Source organism: Arvicanthis niloticus, chromosome 10 (genome assembly GCF_011762505.2).
Source record: "Arvicanthis niloticus isolate mArvNil1 chromosome 10, mArvNil1.pat.X, whole genome shotgun sequence".
Lineage (NCBI taxonomy): Eukaryota > Metazoa > Chordata > Mammalia > Rodentia > Muridae > Arvicanthis > Arvicanthis niloticus.
In genome coordinates, this window is record NC_047667.1 from 9,924,750 (window position 1) to 9,939,164 (window position 14,415).

The following is a 14,415-nucleotide window of genomic DNA, read 5'->3' on the forward strand; positions in this document are numbered from 1 at the left end:
TACAATATTGGCACTTAGTAGGTCTGTACTCTGTGTCTACTCTGTTCTCCCTTCGCCACGGTAAAATTTATCATGACCTGGATTATTGCTGAGATTCCATGTAATAGCTGTGTGTGTGTGTTATGTGCGTGTTCATGGGTGTGTGCACGTGTATGTGCTGGGTGCCTGTATATATGCATGCGTATGGAAGGCAAAAGTTGATGTTGGGTGTCTTTCTCTATTGGTGTTTATCTTTTAAAAATATCTGTCTGTTATTTGTGTGTGTACATGTGTGTGTATATTCACATGAGTGTGTAGGGGTGTGCCTATAGAGTCCACAAGAGAGTCGTAGATCCATTGGAGCTGGAGTTACTGATGTGAGCTGCCTGACATGGGTGCTAGGATCTCAACTCCAGTCTTCATGATAGAGAAGCAAGCGCTAGCCTCCGAGCTGTCTCTCAGTTCCATTCACCTTCTTTTTTGAGACGGTCTCTCACTGGGCCCTGGGCTAGGCTGGCTGGCCAGTAAGTGCCAGGGAATCTATCTATCTCCAGGCCCCTCACCCCCTGCACTGGTGTTACATAGCAAGGGGTGCAGAACTCAGGTCCTCATCCCTGCAGCACAAACACTTCTCTGGCTGAACTAACCCCCTCCAAATGACACTCCCAGGATGTCTCCAGCCAGCGTACTGACCAAATGGGGATTCTTTCGTTTTAGACAAATGAGCTTGTGTTGGGTTTGGAGGACGACGACACACTCCTGCTAAAGGAAGACAGAACACTGAAGGACTCAGGAATAGGTGAGCGGGCTGAGTGGGAGGAGGGTGCTGGGCTTCCCGACCTGTGCGCTAGGCCTGCTGGCTGATAGCGTCTCTACAAAGTAGATTCTCCTGTGCTGAGAATGCTGTGTGATCATTTGACCAAGGGCGCCGGCATTTGCTCTGCATATGTGCAGAATGCAAATAGTCTTTTTCAGGTTTGCCCACTCCGTGCTCTGGTGAGGGTCATTTTAAGTGATTGACAGGTTGTTAGCACAGTAACTGCGGACTGTTAACAACACTGTTGGAGAGAAATGGACCTGGTGGAACTAATGTAGAATAATGAAATGAGATCTTGTTTGCACAACACGCAGCATAACTTCTGATAATCACTCAGGACTCTCGGGGCCAGCCAAGCTGTGGAATTTAAACTATCGGCCTGCTGTGTACAGTGGGAAAATCACCCCATTTAGCCTTTCAGCCTAGACTGGTTCTATTAGAAAGAAGTGCTGTGTGTCCCCTGGCCATTAGATGTCGCTGTTATTCTACTTCTGCCTTCACTAAGATGGTGTATGTAGGTGTGAGCAGGAGTTCTGAGTAGCAGGCACATGCAGCTTGGGTGCACCTCTGAGGTTGCAGTGCACACTCCCTGAGTTCCCACAGCCAGTACATGGGAGACATGAACAGTGATGGGTACTCTGGGAAGCTGTTCAGTTGGCCAGATGTCAGGAATTCACCTCTTTCCATTGAAATGGGATGTCATCTGTTAAGGGGCTGGGGAGATGTCTCCATGGGTAGGGGAGCTGGCTGTGCAGGCCTGAGGTCCTGGATTTGAACCCCAGAACCCCTGTAAAAAAGCTGGGTGTGGCTGAGCAAGCACCTGTGACCACAGCAGAGTGGGAGGCGGAGTCAGGAGGGTCTCTGGGGCTCTGGCTACCAGCCCAGCTCAGGTTCAGTGAGAGACCTTATCTCAAGGGATAAGGTGGTACGCTGACAACCGATGTCTTCTTTTGGCCTCTGCACACAGACTCTTCTATCTGCTCGGGCACTTGCACACACACAGACACACACACACACATTCCCTCTAATAAATAAATGGCAGGTTATGAAATCATAAACTTCATCTCTGTTAAGTCTACACAGTTTACTACAATAAGTACCTGTTTATATTATAAATACAGTAGATTTATTGTTATTTGAAATTAAAAATCATTTTTCTGTCTCTATGAATTGCACCTGGGAATTGTAATCTCTGGTGCTTATATCATTTTGTGTAACTTTATCCAGGATCCTGTTCCCTACAAGCAAAATCAAGTTTGAGACTATTTATAATGCCTTCTTTCTGGGCATGGTGGTGCATGCCTTTAATGCTGGCATAGGGGAGGCTGAGGCTGGAGGACCATGGGTTTCAGGCCAGCCTGGGTTGTATAACAAGTGCAAGATGAATCTACACTACTGTTGAGAGCCTGTCTATAAATGAATAAATAATGAATTAATGTTTCTGCTTTTTTGGAAAAAGTCATCCATCAAATAAGTATTGAATGTTTATTTTGTGTCAGTGAGAAATGGTTTTTAACTTGACACTTGGTGTATCAAATGCGGCCTCTCTAGCAGGTGGCACTTCTCTGATTGAGACTTTGAGAAACTGGAGGGAGCCTGGCTTGCTTTAAAATCTGAAGCCCAGATGAATGTTATAGACTGGTATTAATGTGAGAATGGACAAGTAGCCCAGTGAAAAGCAATGCGCAACCCAATGCAAACTGGAAAAGGACTACAGAATGATAAAGTTGACATCTCTCAAATAAACAGGGAGGAAATTAATTAGCCAAAAATCGATGTGAGTTTCCAGGAAATGAATTGCAAATCCTTACCTCAGTTTTTATTTCAAAAGAAATTCTAGATGGATTAATGTTACAATGTAAACATAATTTTAAAATACTTTTACTTGGGGCTGGAGAGATGGCTCAGCGGTTAAGAGCACTGACTGCTCTTCCAGAGGTCCTGAGTTCAATTCCCAGCAACCACATGGTGACTCACAACCATCTGTAATGAGATCCAGATGCCCTCTTCTGGTGTGTCTGAAGGCAGCTACAGTGTGCTCATATAAATAAATAATTCTAAAAAAATTATTTTTACTTGCTGGGTGTAGTGGTACATGCCTTTCATCCCAGCGCTTGGAAGTCAGAAACAGGTAGATCTCTGTGAGTTCGAGACTAGCCTCATCTACATGGTGAGTTCCAGGACTACACTGTGAAATTGTCTCAAAAACACTATACATACGTGTGTGTGTGTGTGTATGTGTGTGTGTTATGCATGCATGCATGCATGTGTGAGGGGCGCAGTGACATGCACCATGGTAAGCATATGGAACTAGATGACAACCTGTGGGTCCAGGGGATGGAATTTAGGACTTCAGCCTTGGCAGCAAGTTTCTTTACTAGTTGAGCCATCTTCTCATCTCATAAAAACATGAGCTCATGACCTCAGAGGAAAAGCTATTGAAGGGAAACAGAGATAAATATGACCCTGAAAACGATCCACAGACTGTATTGCCTAGTTTTGTGTCACCTTGATGCCAGCTAGAGTCATTTTGGAATCAGGAGCCTCAAGTGAGAGAAAATGGCCCTACCAGACTGGCCTATGGGCAAGTGTGTGATACTTTATTGATATTTAATTGATATCTCTTGATTGATAATTAATGTGGGAGGACCCAGATCACTGTGAATAGTGTCACCTCTGGGGTTGGAGGTCCTGTGTTCTATAAGAAAGCAGGCTGAGCAAGCCATGAGGAGCAAGCCAGTAAGCAGTGTCCTTCCATGGCCTCTGAATCAGCCCCTGCCTCTAAGTTCCAGCCCCTTGAGTTCCTGTCCTGACTTCCTGGGTGATGTACTGTGATGTGAGATTATTTGCTGAAGTAATCCTCCCCCATCCATCACAGGAGTGAGAACCCTAAACAAGGCACAGACCTATGAAGTAATCCTCCCCCATCCATCACAGCAGTGAGAACCCTAAACAAGGCACAGACCTAAAGCAATAGTAACAAACTACGAATCCATATGTTAAGTATGTTAAATGACAGATAAAAAGTTGCTGACCTGATTGAAGAGTTCTTCAGGACTTGGAGAGATGGACACAGGAGGATCCTGGGGGCTCGCCAGCCAGCCAGCCTAGCTGGTTGCTGAGTTCCAGGGTCAGTGAGATCCTGTCTTAGACAAGTAAGGAGGAACTAGAGAGATGGCTTAGTGCTCTTACAGAAGACCCAAGTTCAGTTCCTAGCACCCATGTTGGGCAGTTTATGGCTTCCTATAGCTCAAACTCGTGCCTTCTTCTCACTCACGATCAATACACACACACACACACACACACACAAGCAAATTTAAAACATTCGAGCTGGGTGGTGGTAGTATACGCGCTTAATCCCAGCTTTTGGGAGACAGAGGCAGATGGAACTCTGTGAGTTGTTCAAGGCCAGCCTGATCTTGAATGAGTTCCAGGACAGCCAAGGCTACACATAGAGAAACCCTGTCTTGAAAATGAAAAACAAACAAACAAAAAGCCACCCCAAACATAAAAAATAAAAAAAAAAAAAAAACAACAAAAAAACCACAAACAAACAAAAAACACAAAACATTTAATTTAATTTAAAAGTAAAAAAAAAAAAAAAGGTGGAAAATGACTGATATCAAATTCTGGCCTTCACATGCACACACACACAGACACATGAACCTGCACACACATGTGTATACACCATAGACATGCATGCAGACAGCCTTGTAGTTAGTATAGAAAAGATAAATATAAATAACCCTATACAGATCCTGTATGGGGGAAGGAACAGTTAGCATATCAAAAGTACTTTCTCACCTTTGGTAGGGTAACCTGTTGAAATAGACGATCTTTGCATAGCAGAGCCAAGAAACTGAGTCACTCCCTAGGCCCAAGGCTTGGGCTCAGAACTTGTTTCTGTCCCCTATGTCCACCCAGGTGACCTCAGACAACCATGTTGTCCACGTGTCTGTGTGTGTGCATGTGGAGCAGTTCTTACAGGATTGGCAGTCATGCAGGAAACTGGTGAGCCCCAGGGAGGTTACGGTGGGAGAAAGAATTTTCTCCTACACGTCTGCTAAGTGCGTGTACTTCCTCTCATGTTCTGTAGTCAGGGTGACTTCCTCTTGTATTTTTTAAGTCAATAGTAACCTGCTTCAAGTGTGAAAAGGTTCCCTCTTGTGTTCCTGGTCGCCTTCACTGATGTGGACATTTGTCCATGGATGGAGAACATATTGTGTGACATCATCATCATCATCATTTAAAACATGCACATGGGGCTGATAGCTCAGCAGTTAGCGCACTGGACACTTTTCTAGAAGACTGGAGTCTGCATCCCAGCACCAGCTGGGTGGCTCTCACACAAGGGCCTGGAACTCCAGCTCCAGGTCATCGAATGCCCTCTTTCTGGCCACTGCCTGTACCCACCCCCTGACACACATGTGCACACCCACTCACACATACTTCACAAATAACAATATTTAAATATTTTTTAAACAACAAAATGTACATAATCCTCGTTTGTAAGTGATATGGAGGAAGAATCACATGCCAGAGTTACAGAGCCGCCATCTTGGATGACTGATTTTTTTTTCCCTTCTCTGTGTTCTCTGATGATTCTTGTGATTTAAATCCTTCCCTATAATTAAGACCATTTTTTAAAAACTGTATATGTTTGTGTGTATGAGAGAGTGTGTGTTGCATATGGGTGCATGTCCATGAGTTGTGTGAGTGTGTAGAGGCCAGCAGCTGGTGACAGGTGCCTTCCTCAATCTTCATCTTATTTTTGACACCAGGCCTCCTATTGAAGCTAGACCTTGGTGAGTAGGTAAGGCAGGCAACCAACAAGCCCCAGAAACCTACCTGCACCCACTTTCCTGGTGCTGGGGTTACCAGAATGTGCCATTCCATCTGGCCTTTTTAAAATGTGGATTTTGGGGACAGAACTTGAGTCTCGATGCTTACAAAGCAAGCACTTTACCCATTCTTGTTTTAATGCTTTGATCAGACTTTGATCGAAATCAGGTCCTTTTTGTGGGTTCATCTCTGGGCTTGGAGTGATCCAGGGATCCCCAAAATGCCCTCTAGAGCTGGCAAGGCAGCATGTGGGTCCCCCTAAAAACAATTTCCTCTGCTTCCTAGAGCTGTGTCCTTGTCCTCTGGGGAGCAAGCCTTGGTTATAGCCTGGGGAGGACTTGAGGTCCCCCGAGAGCAACAGGAAATTACAAGTGGGAGTGGAGTTGTCAAGTGTGATTTTTCTAGGGAATTTTCCTTCCCGCCTGCGTCTGGCTGGGCTTCGGAGAGGTTTAAGAGACAAGCTCAAAGTCAGCTCTCACTCCCCTTGCACTCCTTGATCTCGCTGAAGAGCTGTCAGTCGGCTATCACAGCCGGTTGCCATGGGAATAACGTGGTGTGATAAATATGTCACTCTGACTTTCTGCAGGAGTTGGAAAAGAAAGGCTGGGAGGGAACAGGGAGGGCAGAGCACGGTTCCTTCGCAGCCTTCTGCTTTACTGGGGCCCTGTGCTGCAGTCCACACGGACACAGGCACCCATTTCTGTTTGTGGACTTATATGAATAAAATAATTTGCTTTGGGGCTGGGGAGCTCACTTACTGGGCAAGAACATTTGTTGCTCAAGCATGAGGACCTGAGTTCAAATCCCCAGAACCCACGTAAAAAAAGTGAGCATGGCCACCCATATTCACCTATAACCCCAGAGCTGTGGGGGCAAAGACAGGAGATCGATGAGGCTTGCCCACTGTCAGCCTAGCCTAGGTTAACTGAGAAACTCTCTCAAATAAGACTGAGAATGGAGGGACAGGACACCAGCACCCTTCTCTGACCTCTGTGTGCAATGTGTGCTAGTATCACACACACCTACATGACACACATCCAAAAAAGAAATGGGGTTTACTTCCAGGAAGGAAGGGGGAGTTTCACCAAGACATATAACTTAATAAGACTTAAAGGTTGTTGTTGATCACTGAAGTTTCGTGATCTAATTCACCTCAGAAAGAAAAGTACTGGTAAGTTTCTGCAGTGACAGTTTCTCTGTTTCACTTAGCTCTGTGCTGCTGCTGCTCCCTTTTGAATTGGTTCTGCTTTGAGAAGGAACCCGTGGCTTACTGGTGCTCCTGGAGCAGCTGTGCTTTACTGGAAAGGCATGAAAGTGGACCACGCCAGCGCTGCGTCTCTGGGGGAAGGGCGCATGCCAACCTTGTTCTGTAATAATCCTGTGACTCTCCTGGGGTTAGTTTTCATTTTACATGTCACTTCTGCCATGAGCTTCCTGCCTCCGCCCCCACCCTCAACCTGTCCATCACGTCCTACATAACAGAACGGATGAGGATGGCTCTGGCTCCTACTGCTTCACAATGTGGGATTTACACTTCCTTCAGGTTCAAGGCTCTTTTCTGTTCCTTTCTTGGCGACTAATATCTTGGGACAGACAAGTTTTCTTTCCTGATATTGTCCCAATGGCTCTTCTTCAGATTAACACTGTAACAGTGACCAACTAGACTCAGTAATGTTGGCTGGGGTTCTAAAACAGATCCACTGTACACCCCTACAGTGTGTGTGTGTGTGTGTGTGTGTGTGTGTGTGTGTGTGTGTCTAGCCTGGCAAGCATCTAATTGAAGGCTACTGTGGCCTTTAGTATAATTGGCTGGTGCAGGGGGTCAAACCATAAACTTAACTTCTGCTTCTCTCTGCATTGGTGGTTGTTAGGCAGGGAGGTTGGATTTGTTGGGGGAGATTAACCTGGAGATGCAGGTCTTGTTTGCGGTTAGTTTTGTGGGGGTCTAACTTGGAAACTAATGCTAGGTCCCAGCCTGTTAGTTTACCTGAATTTAAGTTCTCTAAAATGGAGTTTGAACTTAAAAGATTTGGTCTCTCACAGACAGCAGATAGCATGAGCCACTGGGCCTGGCTTGACCTTCTGAAACCCCAGAGCCTACCCTCTGTGAGCACTTCCTCCAAACAAGAGCACATCTGCTCCAACAAGGTCACACCTCCTGGTTATGCCACTCCCTATGAGCCCATGGGGACATTTTTATTCACACCACCACAGTGGTGTTCGTTATAAGTTCCTGTGTGTTCATGTTTATGTGAAGGCCAGAGATCAGCACTGAACATCTTCTCTGCCTTAGTTTTTGAGACAGGGTCTCACTGACCTTGGAACTCAACTAGGCTGATTGTCCCATGAGCTCCAGATACCTTCCTGTCTCTGCCTCCTGCTCCCCACCCCCAGTACTGGGATTACAGACATGTCCCTCCTCATCTGGCTTTTCCTGCCCCCAGTCCTGGGGTTGTAGACATGTCCCTCCACATCTGGCTTTTTACACGGATGCTAGAGATGCAAGCCTGTACTTCACACACTGAGCCATCCGTTGATCCCCAAGAAGCACATTTTAGCCCTCACACAGGAGTGAGCACCACAGGTACTTCTCTCTATGTGGCTGGTGTACGCCCTTACCCTAATGCATCCAGTTCCGTGCGTGTTGTACATGTGCTGGGCTCCATCCTTTCTGTGGCTGCATCTCATTCTGCTGCATAGACACTTTTGTCTTTCCAGCTCCATGTAGGCATGTGCCTGATATAGGAAAACTCATGGTTCATTATGTGCTGTCTTCCATGTGTTGTTTGGAAAGTGTGAACCGGTTTACATAGCCAACCCAATACAGACATTCAAATCTAGCATGGCGGGAAGAGCCCAGTAGTCTAGAGCCCTTCCCTGCACCTCAGCCCCCACTGATAAACATTGAGAAGTAGAACTCGGCTGTGAGTTCTGCTCGTCAGGGTTCATAGCGCTCTCGTTTGATCTGCGAAGATCCACATACAAGAGCTAGGTGTGATGGTGCAGTTATAATCCCACATTGGGCAGGAGGAGACAGGCAGGTCACCAGGGCTTGCTAGTCAGCCGGCCTAGCCTACTTGGTGAGCTCTAGGCTAATGAGATACCCTGTCTCAAAACAACCAGGTGGGGTCTGCAGAGATGGCTCAGCAGTTAAGGACACTGACTACTCTGCCAGAGGACTCAGGTTCAGTTTTCAACACTCACATGGTGGCTCACAACTCTCAGTGATTCCAGTTTCAGGGGATCTGACAGCCTCTTCTGGCCTTCACAGGCACTGTATGCATGTGACACACAGACATATGTAGGCAAAAGGCCATTCACATAAGAAGAAATCAAATCTCAAAAGCAAAACCAAGTGTATGGTGCCTAAGAAATGACACATAAGGTTGACTTCTGGCCTCTGCATGTACATTCACACATACACGTACATATTGTTACATTAACATACAAACAAAAGGAAGCCTAGGATGTTTTCCTAAAGCAGCAGAGAGGGTGAGACTTCTGTCTTTGAACCTCTATTTGCTCTGAGAACTACCTTTTAAAAAATACTGTTTATCATCACTTGACAATCTGTCCTGGTTGTTCCACAAAGCCAGCACACAGAAGTCAATTTTTCTCAGACTACATAAGTCATAGCCTAGGGTCGGGACTATATGGAGAGAGCTTATAGTATGTCTTTGTCAATAGCTGATAAGTTTGTCTTGATAGGTCAGAGGATTAATTATATTGTATTTAAGTTTTCTTGAGATGTCAGAGTTAGAATAGATTATTCTTGCTTTCTCTTAGTTCAGGTATTCATCAACCTCCCATTAAAGAGGTGTGTGTGTGTGTGTGTGTGTGTGTGTGTGTGTGTGTGTGTGTGATTGTATGAGAAAGACAGCGAGAAATCTGTTTGGAAGTGTTAAAAAAAAAAACTTGGCTAGGTGTTTGTTTGGTTTTTGTTTTGTTGGTTAAAATTCTTAATTTTCTATCCAAAGTGTGGGTGTCCTGGCTCAGGTTACACTGGCAGGCCAGTATTAAGAGGCCCCACAGTGTATCAGGGGCCTGTCCTTGGTTTCATTTGATAGTGACATGAAGACACCTGGATTTTAGGTCTGACACTCTTCAGACTCCCACACGGAGACTCTGTACCTGACTGTGCTCTAAGCACAATAAATGTAAAACCAGGTGCCCTCTTCCCATGGGCTCTTGTCTGCTGTGCTTGGAGAACTGTTGCTAATACAATCTGGAGAGGAAGAGTGGAGGGGACAGCAGAAGAGCGTGTGGTTGTGTAGTGGCCATAGAGCCGTTTGTGTGGGGCAGGGGTGTAGTTCTGCTGGTAGAGTGTCCGCTCATCACCACAAAGCCCTCAGCTTTAGGCCCAGCATTGCATGGAGCAGGCAGTGGCGGCACGTGCCTGTCACCCCAGCAGTTGGGAGGGAGCGGCGGGATAAGAAGTTCAGAGTCACCCTCAGCTACACAGGAAAACTTGGTCCACAGGAAACTGTCTAAAAAAGAAAATCATTTGTGATTCCTGTTAAATTGTCCAATAATTTAAGTATATAAACTCATTCCCTCAAATATTTCCAACAGATATCCAGATTGTTTGTTTTTATATTCTGATAGAAGTTTCCCCTCCCTCCCCTCCTCCCAGGCCCTCCTCCTCACCTCTCCTCTGCACCTCCATCCACTCCTTTTCTGTTTCTCCTCTGGAAAAGGTGCCCCCCCCCCCCCCATGGATGTCAACCAGCCATGGCTATCAAGTTGCAGCAAGACTAGGCACCTCCTCTCTCTCCTATTAAGGCTAGAGAAGGTAGCCCAGCAGGGAAAAGGGTCCCAACGGCAGTCAACAGAGTTAGAGACAGCTCCGCTCCCAGTTAGGAGTCCCACAAGAAGACCCAGCTACACAACTGTAACGTATGTGCGGAGAGCCTAGGTCAGTCCCATGTAGGCTCCCTGTTTTGTGTTTCAGTCTCTGTGAGCCCCTATAGGCCCAGGTTAGTTGATTCGGTGTTTTTTCTTGTGGTTCCTTGAGATTAAGCTGTCTTATACTTTACTTTGTTGTATGTGTATATATGTGTAACATACATGTATTGAGGGGGCGGATGTTCAGGAAGGCCAGAGGAGGACATGGCGTGTCCTGGTCTACTGATCTCCACCTACTTTCTTTGAGGCCTGGAGCTAGAGTGGTGGCCATCACGTTCCAGGGAGTTCCTGTCTCTACCTGCCACAGAGCTAGGGTTCTAGGCATATGTGACCAAACAGAGTTATTTACGTGGTGCCAGGGATTCAAGCTCGGGTCCTCTGGCTTGCACAGAAGATACTCTGAACCACGGAGCCCTCTCCCTAGTCCTTTATGTTTTACTTTTGAACAGATAGAATAATTTGGACTCTGTGTTTTCTAATTTGTTGCAGTTGAGCTTTTAAAAAATAATAGTAACCTGAAGCATGCAATTTAATCCATTTGTAGATCCAGTTTTTCAGAGAGACTGGGGGCATTGATCTGAAAATAAAATCTTCAGCTTCAGTGACTTTATTCTGCACCTTTGTATCTATCCGCACTCTATAAATCCCGAGTTACAGCTGGCTATAGTAGCACATAACTGTAATCTCAGCATCAGAGAAACAGAGGCAGGGGTGTCATGAACTCCAGACCCTCAGCCTGCACTGTACGGTTCAACATGTCCTCAAAAACCCAAACTAAACAAACAAAAAAAGTAGATTCTAAACTTGAGTAACATAGTCTCTGAGTTGAGGCCAGCCTGGTCTCTGTTAGCCTGGTCTACATATTGAGACCCTGTCTCAGAACAAAAGCCATAAATACTGAGATACTCACTAAAGTCTCCTCAAAACTGAGCGGCCCGTTCAGGGTTTATGTTCTCTCTGATTTTCCTGAGAGGAAGCTTTGCCCTGTGACTAGTAAGAGCATGTGGCTTTGATTTCTTTTCTAGAGGGCCAGGGATGTCACCTAGTGAGTAGAGTGTCTACCTAACATTCACAGAGCTCTGAGACCCATCCTCCTTGCTGCAGACACTGGGCTGAGGGTGCATGCTTGTATTTCAGAGCTGGAGCTGGAGCTGGAGCTGGAGCTGGGGAGGGAGAGGCAGGAGGATCGGAAGTTCATGGTCATCTTTGGCTGCATGGGGAGTTCAAAGCTATCCTAGGCTAGAAACCTTAGCCAAAAGATAAGAAGGAAGAGGAGGAGGAGGAGGCTTGCCTTTGTTTTGTTGAAGGATAGTACACCAGATACCTTCTTGGAATAACTAGTTTTCTGAAGCTTTGCCCTCTCTTTTCTCAGTGTGTGTGTGCTTCTTGCATGCTTGTGAGGCCAGAGAAGGGCATCCAGTGTCTTCCTCTGTTACACATGCTGTATTTCTTTGACACAGGGTCTCTCATGGAACCAGAAGCTCCGTGTTTTGTTGTTTAAAGTGTTTCAGCTAGCCTGGCTGGTCAGGGGTAACAGGCTTACGCACCGTGCTCAGCTTTTACATGGGTGCTGAGGATTCAAACTCAGGTCCTCACTCATGCAGGGCAAGTGCTCTTACTCACTGAGCTATCTCCCAGCCCCTACAACCTCCCTTTTTCCAGGCAGCCGATTGTTGATGTAGAGCCGACCCACTCTGCCTAGGGAGTCTCCATTCTCAGCCTCTCTTTTGAGTCTCAGTTTCCCTCAGTGGTCTCTCCGACCCAGGCTCGATGTGATGAGCCGTCCCAATCGAATTATCAACCACTCGGGTTTCATTTAATCCCGAGGACACAGTACATCTGGACCGAGGAGCCGTGGATATGGCCATATCGGATTTCTCCTCTCAGTATTTGCTCATTTCCTCTAGAGCACAGGATAGCTTACGGTAGAAAGATACTACATATGATATTCTTGCAAACAGCAAAACATTCTTAATGAAATGTCATGCTAATCTCTCGAATTTCATCCTTTTGTGATAGAATCTAATGATTAGATTAGAGCCATATGCCACGAGCAGCGGTGATCCTCTGCACTCCTTATCCTATTTATTTGGGTTGAAGAGTTTTACTGGTCTCTTTGGAGCACCTATGTTAATTGAGTACTCAGTATTCATTACGAATAATCATGTCTGTTTTCTTGTTGCGCTTTGCAAGGGCCCTTTTGCCTTCTGTGAAAGCTGAGCAGACTGTATTAACTCCTGGTTTAATTTAAAAAAAAAAAAAAAAAAAAAAAAAAAAAAAAAAAAAAAAAAAACACCAGCGTGGAACTTGTGGGCGCCAACACCTTGAAGAACCACAATGTTTAATAATGGGAAGGCTCGACATCAGATCTGAATTACTGATGCTGCTGAGTTATAGTTTCAGACGCCGGGAGTCCTTGACCCGTTGGGTTGAAAGCATCATGGCCGCCCTGAACCTCTGTGGGTCCGTTAGCTGAGCCATTTCCCCTGTGAATAATTAGAGGCATTTGAAGGTATTGCATAGAAGCCAATTTGTGTCTTTCACTTTGCATATTGCTGAAGCCTCATGAATTAATCATGAGCAGGGCCAAAAATTAACTTCTTCAGACACATATTTTGATGGGTCATGAGGGAGAATGCAAAGTGATGTGTAAAATATCCCACTGATCCTCTAAGTATTAAATTATTACACCTGCAGGCTAATCTTGTGGGGGTGGAGGGAGTCCCTTCCCTTCTGGAACTGGCTGGCCTGTTTGAAGGGATCAAGGCTTTTTATTTTCCAGGGGTATAAATGAGCAGTGTTAGTATTTCTTGAAAACCTTCACTCTTGTGTTAACTCTTGGTTTTAATTTTAGGAGTTACTGTTTTTAAATGTTTAAACTACATTGTGTGTGTGTGTGTGTGTGTGTGTGTGTGTGTGTGTGTGTCTGTGTGTCTGTCTGTCTGTCTGTCTGTCTTTCTGTGTGTAATTCAGAGGACAACTTAGAGTGTTGGTTCTCTCCTTCCACCATGTGAGCTCTGGGATTGAACTCAGGCTGCCAGGCTTGGCCGCAAGCTCCTTTACCCACTGAGCCATCTCACCAGCATGAGTTATTCCTTCTTTTATTTTTAATTTATTTGAGTTGTAATCTCCTATAACCACGCTGAAACCTCTGGCTGGTCTGGTAAAAAGTTATTATGTAACCCAACCGACATTTAATTTCCATTTTAAGCACCTATGATAACAAACCAATGTAATATGGATTTCCATACTTGCTTAAAATCTAGTTTCACATTAAAATCATTTTTTTCTCCTTTTTTTTTTTTTTTTTGTTTTTCTTCTTTTCAGCCAGTGAAACTGAAATTGCATTCTTCTGTGGAGAAGATTATACAAGATACAAAGCTAATCCCATCTCGTCCTGGTGAGAGTGTCTGGTTACACCTTTGCATACCTTTATTCCACTAGTGATTTTTTTTTAAATTGTCAAATAAATCTTTAAAAAAAAATCTTGGCTTGATTTCTCTCTATAGAAGTTCTTCTCTTTCCTCCCTGCCTCTCCTTCCTTCCCCCCCCATCTCCCTCCTTCCTTCCCTCCTTCCCTCTCTCTTTCCCTTGCTCCTCCCCTCCCTCCTTCCCTTCTTCCCTTGCATCCTTCTTTCCTTTCTTGCTATAAAATGAGCAAAACATTTGATTTTAAAATTCAGTGTTTGTTTAAAAAGCATTACTTCTTAGGGTAAGGGGACGTAGCTCCGTGGTTAGAGTGCTTCCTTGCTTAGCACCCACGAAACCTTGTGTTCATCTCCAGCAATGACTAATCCCCGTGTGGAGGCACATGCCTGTAACCCAGCACTTGAGACATAAAAGCAAATGCATCTGTGGTTCAAGGTCATCCT

General features: G+C 45.3%; 1 protein-coding gene across 10 annotated transcripts in view; it reads left to right on the forward strand.

Moving 5' to 3' along the window:
* Positions 1-14,028, forward strand: part of C10H2orf76 (chromosome 10 C2orf76 homolog) — a 64,076-nt gene extending 50,048 nt beyond the window's left edge. For 6 of the 10 annotated variants that reach the window (XM_076941043.1, XM_076941041.1, XM_076941042.1 and 3 more), the window contains 2 exons: positions 697-778; positions 6,848-13,861. In XM_076941043.1, the coding sequence (XP_076797158.1) occupies positions 697-778; positions 6,848-7,011 (246 nt within the window). In that variant the 3' untranslated portion in view covers positions 7,012-13,861. The other 4 variants (XM_034513412.2, XM_034513414.2, XM_076941038.1 and 1 more) reach the window with 3 other exon arrangements.
* Positions 14,029-14,415: the final 387 nt, after the last annotated feature.